Genomic DNA, 27,045 nt, shown 5'->3' on the forward strand with positions numbered 1-27,045 from the left:
GCAGAGCAGTATGTGCCATGGTACCTGCCCTTAACTAGAGCTGCCTGTTTGGGCTAAATGGCCGTTCGCATGCATTCAGTGGTTAAACTGAAACACATCCTCTTCATTGCCTTGCCTAGTCCCTTCCTGCAAAATACAAAAGTAATGTTACTCCTTTTTAGGCTTTTCATTGAACAGTTGGTCAATCCTGAGGATCGTACTGCTTTTAGGTTTTCAGTCCTCACTCTCTCAAACTGGTTGACACAGGGAGTTTGCCTCCCAGCATAATTTGTGTGAAGTGAACACTGTGATCTGCAGCTCAGCTGCTGTGTTCTAGGCCCTGAAATGACAACAGTTCCTGTCCAAGAAACTGACAAGAATGAAAGACTCTTGCAACATCACAGTGTGAATTTACTCCTAATTTATTTGATCACTAGGATCTTCAATTCAAGTGGTTCAAAAAGCTATCACAACAGCATATGTAGGATCAGACATCTGTGATGTTCTACTGCCTTTCCATTCTATGCATGCTTCATCTGACTCTTCTTTTTGTTCTGTTTCCCATTCACGCAGTCATCTAATGCTGGCGACAAGGATGACCAAACACTGACGGTAGGCAGCAATTAGTATGTGTCTGAGCATTTATTTCTCAGGAGGGTGGTGAGACAAGCCTTACTTTGGTTTGGTACACATCAGCATTTTTCTAAATTCTGGGATTTCTTTTCCTCTCCTATGCTGCTATAGAATTTAAATAATTTATTTCCAAAGGTAAAATGGTGAATTAATTTTCTTGTTCAGTTTCTATAATTTTTCATTTAATATTTATATGACACCAGAGATTAATCCATGTACCATGTATTATTTCAAAATACTATTTTCTTCAGGGTTGTTTTTTCCCTGTAATTGGATTTCAGGGTCTTATTAGTCAGCAGTCTGTTGGCTCTGATTATCCTTTTTATCGAAACAAGCAGAGAGCCATCCACAAAGCAGTCTCACTCTATGGGATATATTAAATGCATTGATGATTGTACTAGACAATGGCATGGGGGAAAGAACCTCATAGTATCTTTTAAATTCCTTTAGATTTCTTAAAAGCACATTGAAAGATGTTTGTATGTAAGCGCCATTGCTGTAGGTGTCTGCAGCGCCTTATCACACTCACAGTCTATTCTTGCAATCTATACTTAATGGATTGAACCAAAGCAAGGAGTGTGTTTCACTCTGACTGAGCTTTAGAATCTTACCATTAAACCAGGGTACTCTCTGCTTTTTTTTCTCCGTAATTTTTATAATATGCATGTTTGCAATGTACCAGGGCAATAAAAATTAGAACTTACTTCAGGGATGCAACCACAAGGTTCTCCAAAGAAAAAAAATATGAATTGCTCCTGATGCAAGTATGAAGTTTTTTTGTTCGTAACATTTTAAGAGTTTTCACAGAGAAAGATTCCTTTTTTTCTGTGCTCTTTTCATGACCCCTGGGAGACTAATGACTAATCTGATGGTCCATCCCCTCCAGAGAAATTGTCTAAATATATGGCAGTGTTTAATACAGCATATAGTTTAACATAATCTGCTATATGTGATGGTTGGAAATGTTTCACTGTGTAGTGAGATGTGAGATTAATTCATAGTGTTTCAGACCTGTCTCCACACAAATGACAAAAAAGAACTAAATTCTTTCCCTTATTTTTCCACCTAGACCAAACCACGGCTTCAGCGGGGAGGAAGCTCTGCATCTCTCCACAACAGTTTAATGAGGAACAGCATCTTCCAGCTCATGATTCACACACTTGACCCACTTGCTGAAGGTAGTATTACTAATTAATTTGTTTGGTTTTCTGTTATAAAAGGAAATTAATATTTTCCTTTTCCTTTCTCCCCATGAAACCTATTTTTTGCATTTCTATTGCTTTCACCAGTCTTTTCTGAATGTGTCTGAATTTTCTGAGAGAGTTTTGCACTTTTATAGCATGGTATACATACTCAGACCAAGGCTTGCAACTTAGGAAATATGTTCATTGCGGTGCTAACTAAAACTGATCACTTGGATGATGCATATCATCACTTCGCCTCTGGCTTCAGCAACAATTTAAAAGTTACAAAAACTCTACCCTTTTGTACTTTTGTAAACATTTTTTGTTTGTTTTCTTTCCTGGTTTTGCTTTCAGTACATCAGAAGAAAAATCCAAAATGGTGGATAATTTGTCATATGGAATATGGAAAAGAATGAGACTGCTGGTATGACTTTGGGTGGTTTAACACTGATATTAGAAAAAATGCAACAAACATCCCTCTGTATTACATGCATGATAACAGTTTGTTTTATCCAAGTGTGGTATAATTATTTTTTCCTTTGAGAGGTTAGCAGGAAGACCATGATTGCTTTGGTCTGAGAATTTGGCAGGAAAACCCTGGTTGCTTTGCAGTTGTGGGGTGATTTGAATCTCAGCTTCTGGTAGACTTCCAAAAAAATTCCAGGCCAGGTGTTTATTTGGTGAATGTATGTCTGTAGGACTTTTCTTGCTGTAGTAATAAATGTCTTGAAAAATAGCACTTGTGAAGGAATTGCAAGGAACTAGAGACCTAAAGTATTACTGACAGTGGGACCTTCCAAACTTCAGTGGTCAAAAAGTATATGTAGCACTTCCTTGCATTTAAGTTCCTTTATGTTTCTCATTACATTGTGTACAGCTTTGTAAATTGCTTTGTATCTCTTGGACAAGGCAAATCTGGTTTTCCATTTCCCTCTTCAAAAGCTGAAGCTGATACTCATTTTGTCAACCCACAGGCAATTTTATCCCTTGGAATCTCCAAACTGCTATTTCTACTCTCATCATGATTCACATCACTTCTCTCTTCGGTTAATGCTGCACTATTCACTGCCAAAGTCTGTTGTGTGTTAAGAGTGGAGTCATCAACAGACCATGCCCAATCCATTCCCATTCAATGCTGAAAAAGGACATAATAAATTTATTGCAGTTATATGTTTGGCTTCCTTAGTTCGCATCACTATGGCAGGTATGCAGGCTTTCTAACTACTGCACCCAGTAAGTCTCATCTTTACCTGCCCAGCAGCCAAGCTTTTCACTCTGCTAGAAGAAAAGATTTCCAGTCTCAATTTTTCACTTTTTAATGAAAAATTGTGATTTTTTTGTTACAATTCTTTGCACAAATATTGTCCCTTAAAGCAAAGCTCCTGGGCTGTGAGTGCATCTGTGTTGTCTCAAATAGTGCTAACACAAACAAAAATAACAATCATTTGAAGGAGTAAATAGACTTCATCAAATGTTTTTTTAAAAACAAGAAAGAACAGAAGCAGGTTGGGAAGAGCTTATTAGCAGAGACAGAACTTTTATGACAGATTGAAGACCACAGGAAAACTAGAAATGTTCACTGGAGTTCAATTTGGACTTAACAAAGATTCAGAAATACAGTCATCTCTCGGGTATTTTTCCATTGCTGAAGCTTATTTCACTTCTTTCCTAGATACGGCTTGTTCAGTGTTCAGACCTTTCCTCACTACTTTTGCCCTGTAGCAAGCTTGTGCCATGCAGTGTGATCCATAGGCTTCCCCATTCATTACAGCACAGGAAAAAATAGTTTTGAAATATGAAATCCATCTTGGGAGACACAGAAGCCTAGCACTTTTGAAAATTAGCTATTATAATGAAGTTTATCAGGTAACTCAGTACTGTTCTTCATTATGCAGTAAAACACTTGAGATCAATGTGGATTGATAGAGATGGTTGCAATGGATAAATCTTACATAAATTACTCCAGTAAAATTTTCTTCAAGGTTTCTGACTCATAATACTTTACTGTTTGTTTGGGATTTTTTCCTCTCCAGACTCTTATATTTGTCCTGGAATTAATATTCTTCAAAAAATGGAATATAAAATTATTGTGACCTTTAAATAAGTGCAAAGCAGTAACCACCTGTACATTTCATTAAAACTGACGCACTGAGTTAAGATTTACAAAGGAGAATAAAAAAAAAATCTACCTACATTTGCAGTAAATACTGTTTTTTAATGCACAACTTTCTTGAAAAGTGGCCAAAAAGACACTGGAAAATAGCGGATATACATGCAGACATCTAAGTTGGTGTTAATATCAAAGGAGCCAAGATTTCAAATTTCCACTGCCTTTATAAAATTCAGATTTTAATTAGTGAGAGCATGAAAATGTCAATATAGGAGTGCAATTCAATACATATATTTGCATGTGGAACTCTGGTTTTAGATTTTTAGAAATACGTCCAGATGTGTAGGAGAAATGTGAAAAAAATCCACCCACTTTTCTGTCACACATTATGGTCATTAACCTTTTCTGAGGCACCACCTCATTTGTAGGCAGACGTAGCTTGCAAGATCTTTTGTGCTGCAGGCAGTTTGGAAGGCAGACACAGGGAGTATTAAGTGTCTCCACTGAACACTGATATTGTTTCCTGAGATTTTGAGGTTTTAAATGTATGTATTCGTTATCCTGTATTCATATAATTCTGCAAACCTCCACAAAAGAAAAGCTGTTTTAGTTTGATGTAAACACTGTGGCTAGCCAAGGTAGGTAATACTAGTTAATAAATTTGGATGGCATTGTACTTGAATCTTACATTCAATTCAGAAATAGGTGTGATAACAGATAGGGATACCTGCTGTATACAGTATTGATTATCTATTTGGCTTTTGGCTCTGTATGAATTTTGCCTACCAAACCTTTACCACATTCTTTTGTTTTAATCTTCCTGTTTATAACGAACATCCGTCAACTGGTGCATCATGTGTACTTTCACAGACCTGTACCATGCTAGCTAAGTAATTTTTTAAGCTGAGAGCATTTCATTGTTAAGCGTTCAAAGAAGGGGTAGTGTTTGTCAGAAGCATCTGAGAAGTGCAATCCTTTGCTCTATAAACCCATCATTTGTGTGAATGTAGAAATGTAAAGGATTACCTGGTGCCTTCTCTGGCCCACATGGCTTTCTCCACATGCCCTTTCCTACTACAAAAAAAACCCAGACATAATAAAGAAATAAACAAGTCATTCTTGTTAGTTTTGAGTTTTGTGTAAGCATAGGGAGTTAGCTCCCTTGCACTCATGTAATGGAAGATTATGGACCTGGTGCATGACCTGTGAGGCCAAGGATTTCTTCCAAATCATTTAATGCAAGTGTAGATCAGACTCAAAGAAACAGCAGAAAGAGGTTCTGAGCATTTTTCTGTCCCGTTTTAGTCAGCTTAGATACCCTCAATATTACAGCCAGCTGATGACTTAGATCAGTAGGTCAGAAACACGGCATCATTAGCTGTATTTGTTGTATTTGCAGCAAAAGAGCAGTGTATGAGAACATTACAAAGTGCCATTCACAAAGGAAAAGAGTTCAAAAGGCGTGTATTAAAGCTGACACCTGCACAGGTACTCTGCCCCCCCCGCACTTGGGCATACTCTCACATTCCCCTCACATTTCCTCTTTCCCCATTTTGCTACTATTTACTTCCTTTGCCTTTCCTTGTACTGCACCTCATTCATCTGTGCCCTCTTTCTTTCAGCATCTTCATGTAAGATGGCTCCCTCAGTGCTTGCTGTCCTTCTGGACTGCTGGGTCCATCAGTCAAAGTGCTTCCCAAGCAGACCCCAGCAGTTCTGCAGCTGGCACAGCCTAGTGAACTGGGTTTTCGGTCTCTGGAAAGGCGCTCACAAGGTCTGGGAGCTCTGTGCTTGGCTCTTCACAGCTTCCCGACCAAATGTTGCCATTTGAAGTAAAATTTGTAATCGTTGCACTGCTACTGGAAGATGCAGCTTTTCTTTCACTTTACAATGACAAAGTTCATGGTTAAATTCTCTTGAATAATTGCAGGGCAAAATGGGGGTATGAAAATGCGCACTACTGTGTCCTTTGGACTTGTGTGGGCTTTGAGAGGCTGACAGAAAAGAAGTTCCACCTAAGCCATGATAGCATAAGCAGTATAGAATGCATAAACAGGCTGTGTGACTATTAAAGGTCAGCTTGACCTATACAGTGTTATTGTTACATTAACATGCAGTGTATTTATAGAAATCCAGCTCATCATATTTACTCTTGAATAATTCATTTGTGAAGTCAGAACCAACCTCTACTTTAATTGAGAGCCTCTTAAAAATGCACTTGATTCTAAGTAGAAAAATATGAAATGAGAGAGAAATGACCTGAAGAAGTTTTTACTTTCCACAAAATGTAGATAAACAGAGCAATCCTGATATGCAATTACACACTTGTGAACCTGTCCTTCCTTTTCCCTTTCCAACAAAAGTGGTTCTGCCATGGCCTGTGCCTGTCTTGTGAAATCCAGCTTGTAAACTCTGAAATCAGTGGGCTTGCAAAGTGTTCAGCCCACCTCTGACAGATGAGTAACATCTGAGGTCAGTGGGAATTGCTGGACATTTGGCACTTTGCATTCAGGCAGGTGTGTGGCCATGCTGTGGATTTAACAGTCTCAGACACGGGAGGCTTCTCCTCTTCAAAATCTTTGTCTCAGCCTAAAGCTTCTAAGAAGATCAAAAAGTTCAGCCACTCTTAACAGCTGAATGTGTGAGGTATCCGTTAATGGGACATGAAATTTACATTGCAGTTGAAACCCCATCGTTCATTAAAAATACAAATATCTTACTTAGGTTTTTGTTTGTTATTATCTTATTACAGAAATAATGACCTTGGTACAGATCATTTTCTGAGGATTAAGATTAATGTCTGCCTGTGCATCAGGCTGTCATCAACTCCCAGCCAGTCATTAATCTCCAGGAAATCCTGTGCCATATTTGCATCTGCTTAAGTGCTGGTCTGCCAATCCCTTAGTCACCGAGTAGTGATCTGGACTGTTTATAACAGCATTACCCATATGAATAAGGATGACATTAGCACACCTACTGTGTTGGTCAGGCCCCAGTCCAAAATGCAAGCAACCTGAATGTAAATCTTAGCAATCATTGATTATTTGTCGGGTTTTTTTTCCTTCTGAGTCCTGTACCTCCAACAACATTGTCCTTGTTTTGAGATGAACATTCCTGGGTTATGAAAGTGTAGGATTTGCAAAGATCCTTTACATTTTTTAGTAGAAGAGAGTTGTTGTTCTTCAGTCGGAGCTGGGAAAGGAAAATAATGGCAAGTATCTTGCCATGAATAATAAGCCTACCTTCTCCCTGCAAGCTGCAGGCTGCTTTGAAGAGTAATTCCTTCAGGATTGTGGAGGGAGGTTTTCCTCTCTGCAGGCTCCTACTGGTACTCTGTTGTAAAGGGAAGATAAAAGTGGTGAAGTGAGGATTCAGAGCACCAGTGCAACTTGAGGGTACCTTGCTTTTCTTGCACAGCTTTAGCATGGTGCAGGAAGAACGAGATCTTTTCCTTATCATGCCACCCCTTTTCTGTCTGCTGATAAGCTGCCACAGGCCAACAAAACATCTTCCGAAAGGGAGGATTTAGCTAGGTGCTGACTCCCTGGCTCCCATGTGACAAGGATATAACTCATATACTAATGGCATCCTCTGCATGAAAATGAGTGTGATATAAATCTCTGCCATGGCTCAGTCTCCAGTCAGAAGTAGGTATCTTTGGCAATTCTCTCCTCTTCCCATCTTTAGTTCTGTTTCCAAAGTGGAAAAATACAGGATATACTTCTGCAGAAGTTTGTCTTACATGCTTTACTTTTTTAAAATATAAATATGGTGCATGTTACTGGTGAGAGAAGTAACCTTCTGTTACATAAAACTGAGTTCACAATGCTGTCACTTCCTTCACTGAACACAGAAAAATACGGTACTGTCACTGTCTGCTCTGACAAAGAAAAAACAGGAACCTGCATTCATGCTTCCTAAGAAAATGTAAGAAATATGTGATCCTCAAAAGTTTTTGACATAGGAGTGAATTACTTATAAGTATATCCTGTTCTGCTCCTAGATACTGATCTTAACAATTTCACAGCTTTTCTGTTCACCTCAAACTTTTGCTTAATGTGCTCTTGCTGCTCGTGTTTGTTTCTGAGATGTCACAAAAAATGCCAGCTTACCCCAAAGACAACGGTTAGGTAACCTTTCCCTGCCTGGTCAGCCGGCAGGGTCCTAGCTTTGGTCTCATTTTGCAAAACCCTTATGCTCTTGTTCTTCCCTTGGCCTAGGTAAGCTGCACCATCATGTCTGTGCTCACTCCCATTGTGAGCTTTTTTTGACTGAAGCTGTTTATTTGTTACGTCCTCGGAGAAGTAAGGCCAGGCACCTCAGCTTACACCAACTCATGGGTAATGCTCAGCTCCTGCATTGCTGAAGTAATCTGAGTGCTTCCACTTCACTCATTCCCAGGGTGTGGATGCTTCAGTGCACTTCGCAGGACCATGCCAGAGATGAAAGAAATAATCCTTCAGTGGCTTATAAGCACAACAGAATTTTATCTAACATGAGGAAATATGCAAATCTAGACAAAACTAATAAAAATAATTATAAATGTTATTAACTATCTCTGCTCTAGATCCTTTGGCATTCTTGAGTGTCCTTTAGTCATACCTGTGGCCTTGCAGCGGAACTCAGCATCCTTCTTCTTGCACACTTTTGAAGCCTAAATTATTTTCTGAGTGGGTTTGTTTAGCATACATGCAGGGACCACTTCATTCTTGTCATATTTTGAGGATGTTGGTCTTGCTTTTTCTAAAGACAATGGCTGCACTTCCATGAATGTAGGGTGAGCTTGCAGCTTTTATCCTATCCACAGAACGTGTCTGTAATTAGTGATGTATCAAAATTTTGGTGTGTTTTTGTTATACATAACTTGGGGTGCAGAGAAACCCTAACACGTTTCTCTCAGAGTGGGCAGTTCAATGGCAAAATGTAGCTCTTTGTGGTGATGCTCTCAGACTCTGCAGCAGTAAATGTCAGGTCTGCTTAACTACATATGGTCTCAAAATGCAGAGATAAGGCAGCACTCCTCGCTAGTTTCACTGAGAGAATTTCTAGCTACTTCAGAATTGAAGAACAGATCTCTCTTTAAAATCAGTATTGCTCTTTGTAGGTAGCAAATTTTAAATAATGGAAGGTTTCTGTTGCCTTTAATTTTTTTTAAAAAAACTGAAATTTAATCCTTTTGTCTGTTTTGTGGTAGGCATCAGTTTTCACAACAATTTATTTCTGCATGTTGTGGTTTATTCTTTCAATTAGTATCTACTCAAGCTGCTCGCTACAGGCAAAATTCTTCTCTCATCTCCATGATATTTTCCAGATGCCCTGTTTTTCAGACAGCATATTCTTCTTGGGATTCCCTACAGATTGTGCAAGGAAGACATGAGTATTTAAATATAAGCGTGATCCCAGAGCAGGGTACAGCTGTCCTGACTATGCATTTCCATGCTTAATGGCTTTAACTTCTTTTAAGTTTCTTCCTAACTCTGAATTTCCATGTTAAAAATACAAGCAACAGAAAACATGAATAATATATAAAACTGTACAGGTCAGGGAATAATAGTAGCTAGGAGGGACTTTCTATTGAAGCTGAAAGTAGAAGATTTCCTTTAGTACAGTTTACACTTGGCTGATGACTTCAGCCTCCACAGATTGGTTGGGTTTTATGACTGGAAAGTGAGAGGAACATGTGCTCCCCTTGCATTGCTCTCCTTGGACATGCTGAAAACCAGAACAGCTGGAATTTATTGCAGTTGGAGTTTTATGTGTCCAGTACCCACAGTGCCTGGCCAGACAGACACTCAGTGAAATCCTGACCCCATCAAAATCAGTGGTAGATCTCCCAATATCATCAGTAGGATGGGTTTTCACTTCTACATCTTGGAATTCCCATTTTCATGAATATTTGAAAATTCTTCAGAGACAAATACCTCCTTCAAAGTCGAAATTGTGATTGATCCAGGCAAGGTCAATTCTAATATTTATCAGTTGTTGTTGGGTATTACTATGTTCTAGAGAATGTATGGCACCTGTCTTCGAGAGTTTGGTGGCAGATGGCACGAAGGTAACTTATGAGGGAAAGAAGATGGAAAAAGAAGGAAACCTTAGGAACAAGTAACTTCATGCTTTTCTTAAATTAAAAACAAAACCAAAAACACCTAAAAATATCAAAACCAGTGTCTGACATAAAATAGTAGTTCAGATTACTTTCTTCTTTGTTGCATATATATGTTAATAACATGCCATTGATCACCTCCTTATAAATATTTGGTCTTTAACCCATATCAGTTAAAAACCTGTGAATACTCTGACAAATTCCCTTTGGTCACCACAGTCAGATTTGCTAGACAGTGTGAGCTACAAGAACAGTGGCTTTTCAATCTTCATTTTAAATGCTGTGCTAAGAGCAAAGTAATAGGCAGGTCTTGCTTTTGGGTGTTGTTATTATCCTGAGCTGACAAGAACTCTCTTGATATGATTGTATAAATTTAAAATTGTATTTCTATTTGTACTCCAATTTGATAAAATCACAGTAAACTATAATAAAAGCAGTCAGCTTTAATGAGATTATTATCAAGACAAAACCACCTACGCTAAAAACCAGAGTAAGGACACATGAGGAGAGAGAACGGGATTAGAAGGCTTGCAGTTTAAAGACAAGATGAAAGGTGACCACATGTTTTTAGAGCTCAGATGCACAAAGTATTACATAATTTAGTTGATCCCAATGTGCTGCCTGCTGGTCAAGTACCCAAAACTTTTGATTTATATGATTTTTCTTTATTTGCTTAGGAGTGTTAATAAAGCAGCACTGGTAGCAGCATAATCCAAAAAGATGTAGTTCTAAAATGCATGCAACTGTTATTATTTACAGTATTGCTCAGATCAAAAAGAGTTCTCTGTGTTTTCCATTGCACCAGCTCAGTGGCAAAGACTTCATTTTGCAAGAACTGGCAGCTTGAATGTCCACAAGTAAAAATGTAGGCTACAACATTTAATTATAACTTGCATAGTTTGGATTATATGGAGGTAGTAGTAGAAGTCTTTTGCTTCTTGAAACATTTGTTTTCTCTCCTCTGCATTTTGCAGTGATAATACATAACTCCCACAGCAGTCAGTCTATCCCAGATGGAGTATAAGTGCTCTGTAAGAAAGTTAAGAGGTTTATGGAGTTCATAAAAGATGGGAGTCAAATTGAGATGAGATTCACAGAAAGAAAAAGATTTCGAAAGAATTTGTCCTTTTTAAAATTTGTAATGCCTGATACCCTTCAGTTGGTGGGATTTTTTGTGTTTTGCCTCAAGTAGTCTATGTACAAAGGCATTCTCTTTTATTAAAGATCTGCTAGAGGTTAGCACTGTCATTTTACACCTGTAATACTAACCTCCACTAGATATTTCACAAGTTTTTAGCACTGAGAGTTCTTTGTTCCTAATCTAGTAACACTGATGAAACCAAATCAAGCTTTGAGTCCAATTTAGGTTAAATAGCCAGCACCAGAGCTTACCTAGCAAGACTTTTGAAGTGGCCTTCTTTTTTTTATTTTATTGATGAGCTTCTGATCATCTAGTTGAATTTCCCAAGACCATGACAGCTAGAAGAAATGACAGTGAAGATCAAGGAAAGACAACCTAGTTCTCCTTGCTGTTATAATACTGAGTCCTCTAAATCTTCTGGCCTAACTCCTCAGCCTTCTTTTTAAAAAATGCAAATGAAAAAAAAAGGAGATTCTGTCAAGCATGAAGACAACAATAAGTGCAAATCAGAGTCGTATCAGAAAGACATGAAGGGGAAGAGTGGATTACCAAAGTAATGTCTCTGACTGTCAAGAACTTGCTGAGTTTCAGAATTACGTGTCCAACCTGTTGTACAAAAATTCTCTTCTGTCTCCAGTCTCAGTTAGGCTTCATGTTTACAATCTTTTTAGTATTTATTTGCCTGCTTTTACATTGCAGTTCTGAGCTGCGTGCTCAATTTTATTATAATATAGCATGCATTCTCAATTTTATTATAAGTTTTGAGCCCTTACTCTCTCGTTTCATTTCTCCCTTATGTCTTACATATTCATCCTTTTGGTAGGTTGAATTTATGGGTATGAACACTCAGGAAAAATATATGCTTTCCATATGCTTGTTCCAGAATGCGTCACAATTCCCTTGTAAGTCTAGCTTCCACTGATGCTGATAAAGGATTATGCCTTCATGACTGTGGAAGTCAAACACAGGGAAGGTCAAGTGAATGCAATGGCGGAATTACACTAAAAATTCAGGGATTGCCTTCAATATCTCTTTGTTCTGTTTTGAATGAAATATATGTCAACTTTGAAACTGCTTAATTACCTTGGAGAAGTGTGACATGAACTTTCATACAAATATGTTTTTTATGTGAGGTAAAAGTCCTATGCTTGTCGAAGAAACCTGTAAACACATTACTTTTGTTTGAGAATCTGAGTCACATTTTTCATGAAGTGGTACATACCTTTAGCAATGCAGGTTGCTATCTCTAGAATATGTATGTATTACGAGCTTTTTGAGAAACTCTGAGCTGGGCTCATTTCTGGCATAACTAGGGACATTTGCATTCTGTATCTGAGATCTTCATAGCAGGAGAGCAAAGAGGAACAGTGGCTGTGCTTTTCTTCTGTGGCAGCCTGGGGCACTACACTAAAGAGGCAGAAAATGGGTGTTTTACCATAAACTGTACCTACAATACTTGGTGGGAGAACATTGAAAATTAACTGAGTGATTAGGTATATTATTTCATGGAATCATAGAATAGTTTGGGTTGGAAAGGACACTCAGAGGTCATCTAGCCCAACCCACACGCACAATGTGAGGGGACATCTTCAACTGTATCAGGTTGCTCAGAGTACCATCCAGCTGACCTTGAATGTTTCCAGGGATGGGGCATCTACCACCTCTCTGGGCAACCTGTTTCAGCACCTCACCACCCTCATCATAAAAAATTTCTTCTTTATATCTTGTCTAAACCTACCTTCTTTTAGTTTAAAACTATTAACCCTTGTCCTGTTACAACAGGCCCTGCTAAAAAATTTGTCCCCATCTTTCTTGTAGTCCTCCTTTAAGTATTGAAAGGCTGCAATAAGGTCTCCCCGGAGCCTTCTCTTCTCCAGGCTGAACAACCCCAACTCTCTCAGCCTGTCTTCATGGAAGTGTTCCAGCCCTCTGATCATTTTTGTGGCCCTCCTCTGAACCCACTCCAACAGGTCCATGTCATTCCTGTGCTGAGGACTCCAAAACTGGACGCAGTACTCCAGGTGGGTCTCACCAGAGCAGAGTAGAGGGGAAAAATTACCTCCTTTGCCCTGCTGGCCATGCATCTTTTGTGTAGCCAAGGATACGGTTAGCTTTCTGGGCTGCAAGCACACATTGCCAGCTCATGTCCAGCTTTTCATCCACAGCACTGCTCTCAATCCCTTCATCCCCCAGCCTGTATTGATACTGGGGTTTGTCCGGACCCAGATGCAGGACCTTGCCCTTGGCCTTGTTGAACCTCATAAGGTTCCCATGGGCCCACTTCTCAGGCTGTCCAGGTCCCTTTGCATGGTGTCCTGTCCCTCAGGCGTGTCCACTGCCCCACTCAGCTTGGTGCCATCTGCAAAATTCCTGAGGGTACACTTGATCCCACTTTCTATTTCATTGATGAAGATATTAAACAGTACTGGTCTCAGTGTGGATACCTGAGGGACACCACTTGTCACTGATCTCCACTGGATGTTGAGCTGTTGACCACTACCCTCTGGATGCAACCATCCAATCGATTCCTCATCCACCAAATAGTCTGTCCATCACATCCATATGTCTCCAATTTAAAGAGAAGGATGTTGTGGGGGACTATGTCAGTGGCCTTACAGAAGCCCAGATAGATGACATCCATAGCTCTTCTCTTGTTCGCTGATGTAGTCACCCCATCACAGAAAGCCACTAGGTCAGGCAAGACTTGCCCATGTTGAAGCCATGCTGGCTGTCTTGAATTTGAAATTTCAAATAATTTAGTGCTGTTGACTAACAACATTGTTCTTTCTGTTTACTTTTATATGGTGTAGCACCTACAGACACAGTAGAGAACAACAGGTAATAAGGAAAATGTTGTAATCCTTCAGGAATGTCAGCCAGGATTACCAGGAACCCTCTGTTCTCTGGTATAAAAATACGCAGAAAGCAACAAATTAATTCAATGGCTGTCACTGTCGAGGATCAGCTGTTAAGCTGCATCTCTGCATTCTCTTTGTTTCATGCGACCAGCAGGGATGCAGGTACTGGCTGTCAGCCAGTCTGTCCCTCCCTGTGGGAACCACATGGCATGTTCGTGAAACTGGAATTATCAAATTTTAATATTGTTAGATTTTGGGGTATTTTTTCAAGTCGCCTTTATACTGTATTTCTGTTTCCATTCAGAATAACTTTAAAGCTGAGAACTTTCTTCAATACAATATTTTTTCAAAAAGTGCCTCAATTGAGGTTGAGTTTATTTGGAGTCTTATTGAACAGAATCATAACAAGAAAATTAAAAAATAAATATCAAAGAGCAGATTTAGTCCAAATTTCACAGCAGAAGCTAGTGTGATATATTGGAGGCAAATTGTATAGAGGCAGACGTTTTTTATTGCTGAGCAGAACTGACCCAACTAATCTTAAAATCCATAAAATAATCCAGTGAATACATGCAGCTGATGTTTTCTGCCACCATTGTTGTACCTTGCAATCAGTGAGCTGGTGATTGTATAAAATATTCTGCTCTGGTTATAGGACTATAAAGGCATTCAGGAACGTAATCTCACCAGCAAGATTAGTGTTTTCCTGGAAGTAATTTTGCTAACTGCAAGAATTAACCTAGTTTAATCCTTGGCGTGTTGAATTGCTGAAGCACCCAGAACATGATTATCATCAGCATCATGCGCCTGTAGGCATCTCCTTGTTTCTTTTAAGTCTCTGTATAATCAGTGTCCTTTTTTCTTTCTTACTTGTCTTGTACCTCTCACTTCAGATGGGAAGCAAACAGGTCTAAGCCGGATTGTCAGTGTGTCAAGTGCCTTACCTTTCTGCTGCCACTTTTATTTCTTCTGAAGATACAGCATAATTAACCATTGTTGTTGGCTTCCTCTGGAAACAATTCTGCTTCATCCATTAAGTCAGAGACCTCATACCATTGTTCTGTCAATTCTTAAGTTTGTTGCTATGGTACAAACTTTTTCTTCTCAACTTTGTCCTTCTGCACCCCCATCATCACTCTTTTTTCTACATGAGTTTGCGCAGCCCCTTGGGCAGTGTTGTCTCCTGCATGTACTTCCATTTCTATGATTACTCTTGAACAACTTTTGGCTTCCGTCTTCCATTCCTGTCCTCATCCTCCAGAGGATGCCTCATCCCAGGTTCCAGCAAAGCAGACCCCAGACGCATCAAGGAAGAGATCAGTGAGAATAAATTTAATCAAAGTTGCTGGCCATAGAGTCAGCAGATATGAGCTCTAATTAAACAGCATATATGGTCCCAAATGCTGTATGCAGGGAAGTCTATACTGAAGTTATTGGGACCTCTTCCCAGGTAAGGAATTCAAATCTTTAGGACTAAAATCAAGATGGTAGGACAGCAGCTTCTTTTATGTGCAAGCAGCTACAAAGATTAAGTTGCAACACTAAGTACATTTTTACAAAACAGTATATGCATTCTATATAATTATAAAACAATATAATAAATTCTGTCTTTAAATGATGCCTTTCTTTGCTTTAAGAAATACAGTAATGTCATATTCTGTTGGGCGTAGTTATGTGCAAGTAAGACACTGCATTGTACAAGCAAGAGTATGTTAGTACTTGTGATTTGTTTTGATAAAGTATGTCTATGAAAAAAATCACTACAATCCATTCATAATTATTTAAAAAAATAAACAGTGATAATATACTGTATTTTCTAGTTCCATGGCATAAAGTGTTCTCTGTCTCTGCAAATGATGTAAGCAATGTTCATTTGGCAGATTCAGGTACCTGCAAATAGGGGTTTTTTTAAAGGATATTTCAAAGTATCAGTTTTACATATCATCTCAGTATTTTACAGTTAAAAACTAATAGCCATACCTCTATTGAAATCCACCTATGTGGAAAAATATTGAAAGATGATGAGGTATATTAGCTAAAACCAAAATAATTGGGCAGCATTTATACTTTTAATTGCTTAAGCTGTTTCATAAACATGAAGAGAGAATATTTTCAAAGAAAACAGCACTACCAAACTGTTAAGTACCCATTTTTTAATGATTACACTCTGTCAAAGGTTGGATGCTCAGAAGCTCAGTTGTAAAAATTTATATAAAAATAATGAGTGAAATCATCCACAAATTCCTCAGACAAATCATTTACAAATTCCTTCTTGTGCGTAATTTTAATCTGTCCTGTTTTGCAGAGCTACATTAATTATTGTGGTTTTATATATATGTATATTTACATATATGCCAAACTTTAAGAAAAAAGTGCTTTAAGAAATTAAGTGTAAAGCAACCGCTGGAGAAAAAAATGATTTCGTGCAAGATTGTGTCACATAGAAAAATAAAGTAGCCCTAAAGATCTAGATCTCTACATTCTGTTCTTTTCTCTGCCCTGTTAGAATATAGTAATGCAATATATTCAGATCTATTTAAATGATTTAACTAAGTTAGGCATCATACTACCTGATGAATTGAGTAAATACTTTTTTTCTGACTTCACAAGTGACAAGAGAGTGGTTAAATTAAGTAACCCCTCTAAAGCAAGTCAACATCAGCACAGGTATCAAAACAATGTTTGTGCGACAGCGGTATGAACAGTTCTTTGGATTATGTGTTTTGAGGGTTATTTTGTTTAAGCTGGATGCCAAGTATATGAATGTCTGACCTGGGGAATGTTAAAAGAGCTTAGTTTCCAAAGGTGCTGCTGATTAGGTACTGTCACAGTTTATGATGTTTTCCCAAATGTAGAGGCACCAAATTGTCAATCACCTTGAAAAAGCTGAATTTTAGATTTCAGTGCTTCACCTACATCTCACTTTACCAAGTTGCTTACCTAAAGCCAGTGACTTGTGAAATTTCCAGGGGGGAAGGCACTGCCATTTCTGTAGTCCGTGGCTCACTGTCCTGCAGAAATTTTGCATAGCCACTATTCGAGTTTATGAAGCACATGCAAAAACATGTACATTTCTTGAATGTCTGCTGCTTCCTTATCTTTGTGTCTTTTACTGTGATGTTGTAGAGCTTGGATCATATGGAAACCTAAAATATTATGACACAATGACTGAAGAAGGTAAGAAATATTTTAGAATTGTTTGTATCAGCTTTTTTTGAAGCCTCTTAAGCGCCTTTTATGTGTTTACTTTTTCCTTCATTTTTTTTAGTCCTATTTTCAGTTTCTCCATTTTTTAATAACTCCTTCTTGCATGTCTTCATTGATGGCGCAATCAGTTATGGCTCTTTTTTGAGGTTTTTGTTTTCAGCGTTTCAGTTTTGCTATTTCAGATAAGGAAATACAATGGAATGCTTTTGTTAAAGAACATACTTGCAAAACAACACTCAGAGATTATACAGCACAGTATAACATAGATTGCAGATGCTTATTTTATGCCATGTTTTACAATGCATTCAAGAAGATGAATTAATTTATTGATGTTGAAATCATTCAGTTTGAGAACAATTATTAAGTGACTTCCGTCACTATTTAAATATAATGAATAAACTTTAAGAACTAGGCATGACTATTCCTGGAGTATTAATTGTATGCTTAATTGCAATGCAAGACTTACGCAATTTAAAATCCTGATTCTAGCAATACAAGAAGGAAGCAATTAGGGGCTGAATCAGGGCTCAATGAAATCTTGGGAAATTTTTCTGCTGATGCAAAAGTGTTGCAGTTCATTATACTAATTCAGGAAAGCAGTTAACTGTATAGTAAATTTCTAGCACAAGCTTTTGGTCCTAGTGTGGTCAGCATTTCTGTAACTTGGAAGTTTCATTGAACTGAGAACTGATTGTCTGTGGGATCAAGGCCTGTTGTCCAGCTCTCTGAATATAGTGCCAGACAGATTGTCTTTGAATGTTCAGTTTAATAATCATTGGCGTGTTTGAGGATGGGAATAAGCTTGAGGCCATTAGAAAAGTTAGCTGCCTATTCTTACTTTATTTTCAATGTTGGGAATATAAGGCAAATACCTTAATTCTCTGTTTGTTTGTTTGTTTTAAAAAACACAGTTACTTTCTAGTTTAGGTTAATCTTGAAGTAAAAAAGGTTTTAAGAAAACCTTAATTTTATGACTTACTCATGATCATTTCTCCAGCGGGGGAAAAAAAAGGTGATAACATTATTTCCCATTTTCTGTACCTGTTGTTGGTACTCAAATATAACTGTGCTGTTCTGGGGCTGGCTGCAGGAGGTGATTCCTTCCAGCTTGTGCCTGATGTTGGAAGATGCTGTTTTCTTCTGTAGCAGGCATGAGCTCATAGGGCAGCCTTCTGCACCACTCTGTTGCCCATATTCACCATCTGATTCATAGGAGTGGCACTGATATAAGAAATGATATCTGAGAGGAGATTTTACCAGGCAAACAGTGGTGTCTATGTTATTTAAATACATCTGTCAAGCACCTGAAATGAGTTATTAACCCAGGACATTCAGGTACAGTTATTAGAGCTAAAGCTTTTGTGGTGTGGCTCATCACAGTATTCATTACAATCAAGACACAAAGGTAATTTCTCATTGTAGCCTCCGAGTTGCGTGTGTGAAGGTTTTTATTTTTTATGCTGAAGTATTCACTACATTGGTAGCCTTCTGATATTTATAAATACTCTATTGACGGTTAAATGTAACTTGTGGTAGGAAAGCACCCATGCCAGTATGATACATAGAATATGTGTATATATTAATACTGTGCCTGTGCTGAAGTAATGCGGTTAATGTTCAGTGTCATTCCAGAAAGCACTCCTCATGAATAAATAATCCAGAACCACACTGTAGCAGTAGCGAAAATCTTGCAGTAGCAAAAATAAGAAGGGAAGCTCTTTGTCCTTAAGGAGCATTAACACTGACAAGAGTCTATGATACAGCTTACCTTCTGAAATACAACGGTCATCATCATCAAACTTACTTTTTGGATTTTCAAAAGTGCAATCTCTATCACTGTGCATCACACTTATTTGCATTATCCATTTTCCTCTTTCCTCTTTTTTGACTGAGCTTTTTATACATTTTGTACAGAAAGTTAGTCACAGGAACGTGTAAACCCAGTTACAAATCCATGGAATTTTTTCTAATATACATCCTTATCTCCAGGTCCTCAAACCTGTGGACAGAGATAGCAAATCTTTCAGTCTTCCACTGGAGAAGCACAAGCGCATCTGTTCTTGCTGCTACATCAGAACAATAAGAAACAGAAAGTAACGGTTAGGCTCAATACACAAACAGATATAGCCTCATGGCCAGAGAGCCATTGTGCTCCAGGTCTTAGAAACTGATCTCTATTGTTTGTTTGCTCCTATTTGATCTAAAAGTGACTTTAAACTAACTGCAGCTTGATCAGGCCCAACTAGGGGAGAAAATATACCCTACCAGATGGGAAGAGACCTTCACAGTAATCTTGTGCTGTCAAGTAACCTCCACCAACAGCCTACAACATGACAAAACTGCATGTATTTTTATTTGATACTTCTGTGGGAATTTAAAGTTAAAGGAGAAAGTACGTGAAGTGGATTACTGGAATTGTTTAGTTGTGACCCACTAGCTGACTTCCACAAATGGCCACGAGCAGGACTGGTAGGCATAGTTCAGACTGCTCAGCAGTCACAGATTTGGTATCTTCTTGAAAGCTTGGCTGTAGCTGTATAGATGTAGTAGTTTGCATTTATCACAGACTGAAAACTAGACAAACGGCGGAGTCTTGAATTTTTTTAAATGAGCGAATTCCTGAAGATAAACTCTATTCCTATCAAATCAAAGGCTTTTCTGACCCAGGGGATCTGTACTCTGCAGTTTAGATTTAGTTTAAGGACTGTTTTTTTAATATATCCTTGATCAGGATAATCTCTGCCAACTGATGCCAGCTGAAGTCTTTAACTCATGGAGTTAGATCAAGGCATATCTGTGTTATACAATACCAATTTGTTTGCATATATCCAAATAAAATCAAATAAGTTTTAAGCTACCTTCTTTGCTAATCACCTGGTCTTGATCTCCTGTTCCTGTATCCCATCCTTTGTAAACTAAAATGAGCTGCAAAATCTGCCTGATTTCAGTGAATCTAGATTAATTAAAATTTTCTAAAACAAACTATCCTATTTTGGGTCCTTGAAATCAAGCATTTTCATTCACCTAAACTCTGTTGGTACCAGATGGCATGAAAATTACTCTTAGGTAGTCAAATCCATAGTACATAGAACTGTTAAAAGAGGAAACATAAGCTCCTACCTTCTCCTAGAAATAAGATCAGCATCATAAAATTCCTATGAATTATTTTAGTAACGCCGCCTAAAGGTGAGAAAAAAAAGCATGAGAGGACATCTGTGCCTAAGATGAAAACTCTGGGCTTTCTGTATATTTGGATGACAGGAATATCCTGAGCTGATCCTTTTTCCTGGTGGCTCTGTGCTTCCCCTTCATGGAACAAGTTTTGGTTTGGTTTGGAGGAGGAAAATCTCAGGGAAGGGGAGGGAGGTTCTGCTGCCTTTTTACATCTCACTGCCTTCAGGCAGACTAGTACTACTGCTTTCCTCAGTTTCATGCATTGATAATTGGTATTAATGTCTTTTCGTAGTTTACTCACACCAGTTGTAACTGAGTGTAACCAACTGGAAAGTAATGATGTAAAACAATGTAAACTGAACCGTGCATGTACTGAGAAATAAAAAGAAAACAAAATACAGTTTCTGTTTTAAATGTTGAGGTTAATTTCCATGATAGTGACTCATAACTCTGAAGCAGTCTCCTGAATGAAGTAATGTAAGTTACAATGTTAAAAGTCAACGTAAAGCCCCTTCTAAAGATGGCAGGAGGCTTTTGGAAATGTAAAAAAAAAATTAAGATAACCTCAGTTAAGCTAATCTAAAGCAGTGTGAATCTCATGGCTTTTCAGTTCAGTAATGGCACAAGTTTCTCTATTAAAAGAAACCTGAACAATGTAAAACAGTCTTAAACAAAATACTGTTATAGAATTCTGTATGACTTCAATTAAACTTTTAAAATGGAACCTTAAATTAAAAAGTCCTGCACCATCCTGGAGTAGGTGAAGACATGGATGGTTCCACAGATAATTCTCAGAAAATGTCTCAGTTACATCATATGCATCACTTGCAAAAAGTGCGATCGAGTATTTGGGATATCACAAACCAAATTCTGAAACGTGAAGCATGAGTTGGAGTCTGAAACCTAAAGCGATCCCTTAGCAAACTGACGTACCTGTTGTATGAAAATTATGCAGGCATCTTTTTGTATCTAGCCATGCTTCTGGATGAGCACTTTTTAAATGCCTCTAGTGTTTCAAAAGTTAGGAACAGACTTGACTCAGTCTTTCAGCTTAAAATATTTAGAAATATGTTTTGCATTTTTTACTTTGTTTTTTCTTTCTCTAATCTGATATCCCAAGCAATTCCCTTTCTCTCTCGCTTTTCTTTTTCTTTAACTCTGTTTCTTCTTCCCCATCTAACTAAAACCTCTGCCACTGACCCTGTGCATTGAAATAATGAGATGGCTTGCTATTTATGACTGTTTTCTAGGCTTAGATACTCTTCTGCAGGCAATCTTATTCTAGGTGCCATGTACCAAAAAAGATAATCTTTGCCATTGTGAATGGCTAATTATTTTTTTGGAGCATAATGTGTTTGTGAAAAGATAGGGATTGCTGAAAGGTCAGTACAGTTTATTAAATCTTTGTGATATTTTTATTACTTTCCATATGATTTGCTGTTGACAAATTCCTCTTCCCAGCAAATGATAGCTGCTACTCCCTGTGGACTGTGCATATGCTTCTTCACATATAAAAGTGTTGGTACAGGGGTTTGAATCTTCCATTTGTGAGAAGGGAAGAGAGGATTTCTTTATTGACTGATGATTTATTCTTATGTGTCTTTTATTTTAGCTTAGAAACGGTGACTGTATCCAACTGAGTTCATTCATGACATCTCATTCTTACTTTCCACTGTTAATCAGCTGTGTGATTCCATTTATATATCTTTTAGTCTTAAAGCCTGCGCTGTTTTTGCTACAGGGACACCAACAAGTTTTCAATGTTTGTTTTTGTTGTTGTTGTTTTTTGGTTTTTTTTAACTGGAGATGAAGTATTGAAACAATTATGGGCCCTGTATAGTAAAAGTGTTCTTAATTAGAAGTGTACTGTGCTATAGCCACCAGTTATAATTTTTAAAAAGATTTAAGAAAACCTAAAGAGCAATAACAATGCAGATAACAATAAAGAAAGGCAGATATGTCATCTTTCTACATGACATGAGCTGTCCAAAGAGTCCTTACACAGAAAGATCAACCAATGTAGGGAAAGGACTAAATGAATTTGACTTAATATTTGCCATCTTTGACATTACCTAGTTTGAAAGTGTCATTTGGACTTAGTGGTCAATAAAGAGTGACAGGACCTGGGACCTCTCTTAAGACAGGATGAGTTGCCCTGGAGACAGTCTAGATAATGAACTGCATGGTTGACATCATGGGAAGCAAAAAACACAGGGCACGAGAAAAAAATTTACCTTTGAGAAGCTGATACAAGAACTGTGTATTCAGGACATTTCTTCTTCCCCTTCTGAAGTATCTGCAGAAGTCACAGGCACATAGCTGAGTGCAAAGTGACAAAGGTGACCACAGTCACCATGATTCAATAAATGGATTCATCTGAAATTCTGTTTTACTGTACTACTAATTGAGATCTGAAACTGTGTTTATTTATAATAGCTTTATTTATGTGTTCATCTTCTCTTTAGGCTGAAATCTTACACTAGCGCTCTTATAGGTGGAACTTTACTGACTGCTTCTGAAGAAAAATAATAGCTTTTGTTTTCAGTTTCTTGTTCAATTTGTTGCTAAGCTCTCAGAATAGAAAAATTACATTTTTGTTTCCACTAAAGAATAAAAAGTGTGTATGAGAATGTCAGGTAGCGTTTACTAACATGTTTGCTGTTTGAGGATGGATGGAAATGGATTATCGGCAGTGATTCATGGAGCCTAAGCTATGGCAAATACACTTTGTGTCTCAAAATGTCTGCATTTTAATAATGAAAATGCTTTCTTTTAGGAAAGTTCAAGGAAAGGGCCTCAATTCTGCATAAGATTGCCAAAAAGAAGTGCCAGGTGGAAGACAGTGAAAGGCAGAATGGAGCTGCTAATCATGGTGAGTGCAGCAGCACAGATTTATCACCTGCTCCTGAGGGTCTTTTTAGCTGTTTAATTTTGCTTGAAAATGCTTAGAGATTAATTTCTCCTTCTACTTAATTTTACTGCTATCTCAGTAAAAATATTTTTGCTCCCTATACAAAAAAGTATGAAACTTACGGACAGGACAGGAGTTAAGTGCAAGCAGAAAGTCAGTTAAGGCATCTAGAAAGCCTCCCAGCAGGGTTGAAAAGAAAAAAAGTGTTGCTGATTTTTTGTATGTGTTGAAATGCCAGAAATAGAAAGACAGAATTTACTCACAGTTTATATGTGGAAATTAAATGAATTTATTGAGCTGCTGTAGGACAATGTGTCTTTTATGTGGAAACACCCTTGTCACCAAGAGAAACAACTGTCATATATAAAATTTGATTTGTCTATCTGCTACTCACTGGGAGTCATTTAGGCCCATCTGTGCTAATTGTGCAAAATTAGCTTACTATTCTTTTCCATTAAGGGTAAGAATTTGTGTTTCAGTTCAAAAGTTCCTATACTAAAATAAAATCTGTACAATGTCCTGTTTTCTCTACTTTACCTTGGCATGTTCTGTGCATTAGAAAACCAAATGCAGATGTGGCTGATAAAAGCTGAATCATTTTATTATCTGACACTTTTTCTGACCTTGTGCTATGTTTAGATTCTGTTCGCTACCAGAATCAAGCAGTTGGATGGGACAGTGTTAATAAAGCATAATGCTGGCTGTAAGGTTAAGAGACAACACACAGGCGCTGAAATAATTACAGATAGTCTGGCACCTCTGCTGTGGCTGTGATCTCGGATTTTTAATTTAAAAGAATCTCAGGATAGTGGTAATGTAACTAGGCAGCTGTATTTCCGTCTGTGCACAAGAGCATACCATAAGACATGTTGAACTTGACTTAGACATTTCATGTTACTATTCCCCTTAACTTTATATTGTCCAAGGGAAGTTTAGCCATTTACATTTTTATCTAGTACATACTTAAAGTGGCAATTACTGTTTAGATAATTCCAAGGTAGTCAAAGTAAGAATAAATTTGAGTAAATTTGGCATCAGAAATCAAAGGCCCAGTTTCATCCCTTTTAATTCCTGTAAAAGTTCAGCATAAGGACTACAGGATACTGTTTTAAAAATCATCCTCTATCATTGGATCTTAGTAGACCACCCATCTACTCTTTTCCCACATTTTTTTGGATGAGAAAGAGCATGGTTACAGCTTGAAAGTTACTTTACTAATTGCAGGGGTTACTCTGTTATGAAAGTTGTATCTTGTTGAATATATCCCCTCACCTGTAAATGCAACAAACTGCAATGTTTAATGTCTGAGGACAATGCTGTATGTCATTTTTTACCTGAAGTGTTAGGCTGAGTGAGCTGAGCATAAACAAAGAGCACTGAATACTGCAAACAATGTAATTTTTTCTAGGTCATGAGCACCAGTAGAACAGTTTCTTCAGATGCAAGCTCACCACTTAGAAGAATGTTATTCAAAATGTGTACTGGCCAAATAGAAGGCAGAATTTTTGTCTCTCTGTTTTAAAGGCAGATGTTCATCCACTTTCAGTATTTGATGGTTTTCTCAGACTCAATATATAACAGCAGTTTCACTAATAGATTTGTTACTTAATGTTCTATTCTGTTATTTTCTCACTCTTGTTTATGGATGATGCCACAGAAAAAAGTGCAAAAGTGGAAGTTGCAGTAACACCACCGAGTGATTCAGGACCAGTACAGAATGGAATCGCCCATAACGTTGAAGAAGAGGTTAATTTATTTTTTATTCTTCTTTTTCTTTTAATGCTAGTAAATATATTGGATGCTTGATTGTGCATTTAACTGGAAGTACACATCTTAATAGCAAGAAACTGTTAATGTGAACTGTCTATGATATATTTAGTCTTCATTTACAACTGAACCCAGTGTATGATTTGCCTTATATAAAAGCTCTTCTCTTGTGCCTCTCTGCCCTTCAGTGTAAGGTAAGGTAGGAGTCTGGAATGTATTCTTTTAGGGAATGTATTATTGTGTAATCAGATAAGATGTTCGCAGCCGTAAATATAGCTAATGGAAATTGCTTGTCTGCTTGTCATCACACTGAACAAAAGCTGTTCTCTTAAGAGGGTAACCTGTCATGTTTTGCTTCATGGGATAATTAAAAAGTACTTGTAAAAGAAGAGCAGTGCGCAAACTTTTTCTCCATCCTGCTTTCTATTACCTTGAGACAAATAACAAATTAAGCTGAATGAGATGTAGTATACTAGTGTTTCTATGACTTTTATTGCATATGGTTAAAATTTGAAAAAGAAGTAATTAAACACTTTAATGTATTTACTTTAACATACACCTTTTGTAGATAATAAGTAACTGTGTAACTTAACTTGCACAATGGCTACTGAAATAGCTATACAGTTGAGTTAGTTTGTTGGGTTTTTTTAATAAGCTGTAATTCTCAAGAATAGCTTACTGCCAATTTTGGCCCTGCCAGGCCCTTTTTAACTGTCTTTTAATATTTAATTTATTTCATCACTACCACCTGCATCCCAAGCAGGCAAACAAGTAGAAAAATGCTGGTGAATAGATTTTGCTAAACTTCGACACTGCTGGTTTAGACTGCAACAGCAAAACCTGCATGGAGAGAGAAAGTCTTCTTAAAAATAACCCTTGACACAGAAGCTTTTATGATGGCTTTGTTTATGCAGTTTACTAGTCTTCTCATTAGGCTACAGTGAGACAAGAAAGGTACTGCAAAAGATGGCTGAGCAGTGGTCTATACCATAACATGAGCTTCCCTTCATTAAAAATGGGATGAGCTGCATTCCATTTACATACAGAAAAAGCATGTGAAAAAGACAATGGCCATGTTTTGAGTTGTCCCAGGTTTAGGTTTTGATATTTTATTTGCTTTTGCTTATTTATCATTTAACAAAATTGTTAGTCCAAGTCAGAGATCATCATGCCTTCTTCATGACATGAGCAATATCACAGTAGGTGAAATTCTTTCCTTGAAAGGTTCTGCAAGCCACAGAAGTGGTGTGCAAGTTATCGAGTGTGTTTATGTCTGTTGGCTGCTTCCTAAACACAATAATCCCTCACAAGGAGCATAATTTATACTGAAACATACTTATAACAGGGAGAGGTTATAAATTTTTTCTGTAAAACTGAAAAAAACCACTGAGATGTATAGTAGGGTGAGTATTTGGGAAAAGATTCTGTTTGCTTTACACAGATGAAGGTGGAAAAATGACAAGATGATTGTGGCCAGTTGGTGTGCTGGTGCACCAAATATTGTCAGATAGCTTTAATTCTTCACTGTTAGAAGATAATTTTGGTCTCTAGGAATAGAAATTGAGAATCAGAATGAAGGATCTTAAAGAGACGGGTGGGTTTTGATATCCTAAATGACCAGTAATGATAATGAGTCCTCATGGAAAGGAGAGCATAGTAGAACATTAAATTACCTTTTCTGTTAATCTAAGTTGTTCAGACTGACATGCTACTTAAAGATCCTTGTCAGCCCAACAAAGCATTACTCTTACATAAAGGAGATGAGTAAAATTTATGTAATAAAAAATCTCAGCACCACACTTCAACACTTAACATTTTAAGGTAAGGAAAGATCAATTTTCGGATCCTGTTCTGAGAGTCCGATCTCACCACTGCAGTAAAATATGTCTTTAGACTATTTTTTAACCTTAAAAAAAAACCCCTAAAAACAGAAAAGCAACCAAAATCCAAAGCACAGTGGCTTTTAGACTTCTGT

General features: G+C 37.6%; 1 protein-coding gene across 4 annotated transcripts in view; it reads left to right on the plus strand.

The window, feature by feature from the left end:
• The window catches only part of SLC24A2 (solute carrier family 24 member 2), a 111,644-nt gene that overhangs the window by 60,626 nt on the left and 23,973 nt on the right, over positions 1-27,045 (plus strand). For 2 of the 4 annotated variants that reach the window (XM_037374003.1, XM_037374004.1), the window contains exons 3-7: positions 553-591; positions 1,682-1,790; positions 17,138-17,188; positions 23,169-23,264; positions 24,961-25,049. In XM_037374003.1, coding sequence (XP_037229900.1) covers positions 553-591; positions 1,682-1,790; positions 17,138-17,188; positions 23,169-23,264; positions 24,961-25,049 — 384 coding nt within the window. The remainder of the gene's footprint in view (positions 1-552; positions 592-1,681; positions 1,791-17,137; positions 17,189-23,168; positions 23,265-24,960; positions 25,050-27,045) is intronic. The other 2 variants (XM_037374006.1, XM_037374005.1) reach the window with 2 other exon arrangements.

The sequence above is a fragment of the Falco rusticolus genome, chromosome Z (assembly GCF_015220075.1).
Source record: "Falco rusticolus isolate bFalRus1 chromosome Z, bFalRus1.pri, whole genome shotgun sequence".
NCBI lineage: Eukaryota > Metazoa > Chordata > Aves > Falconiformes > Falconidae > Falco > Falco rusticolus.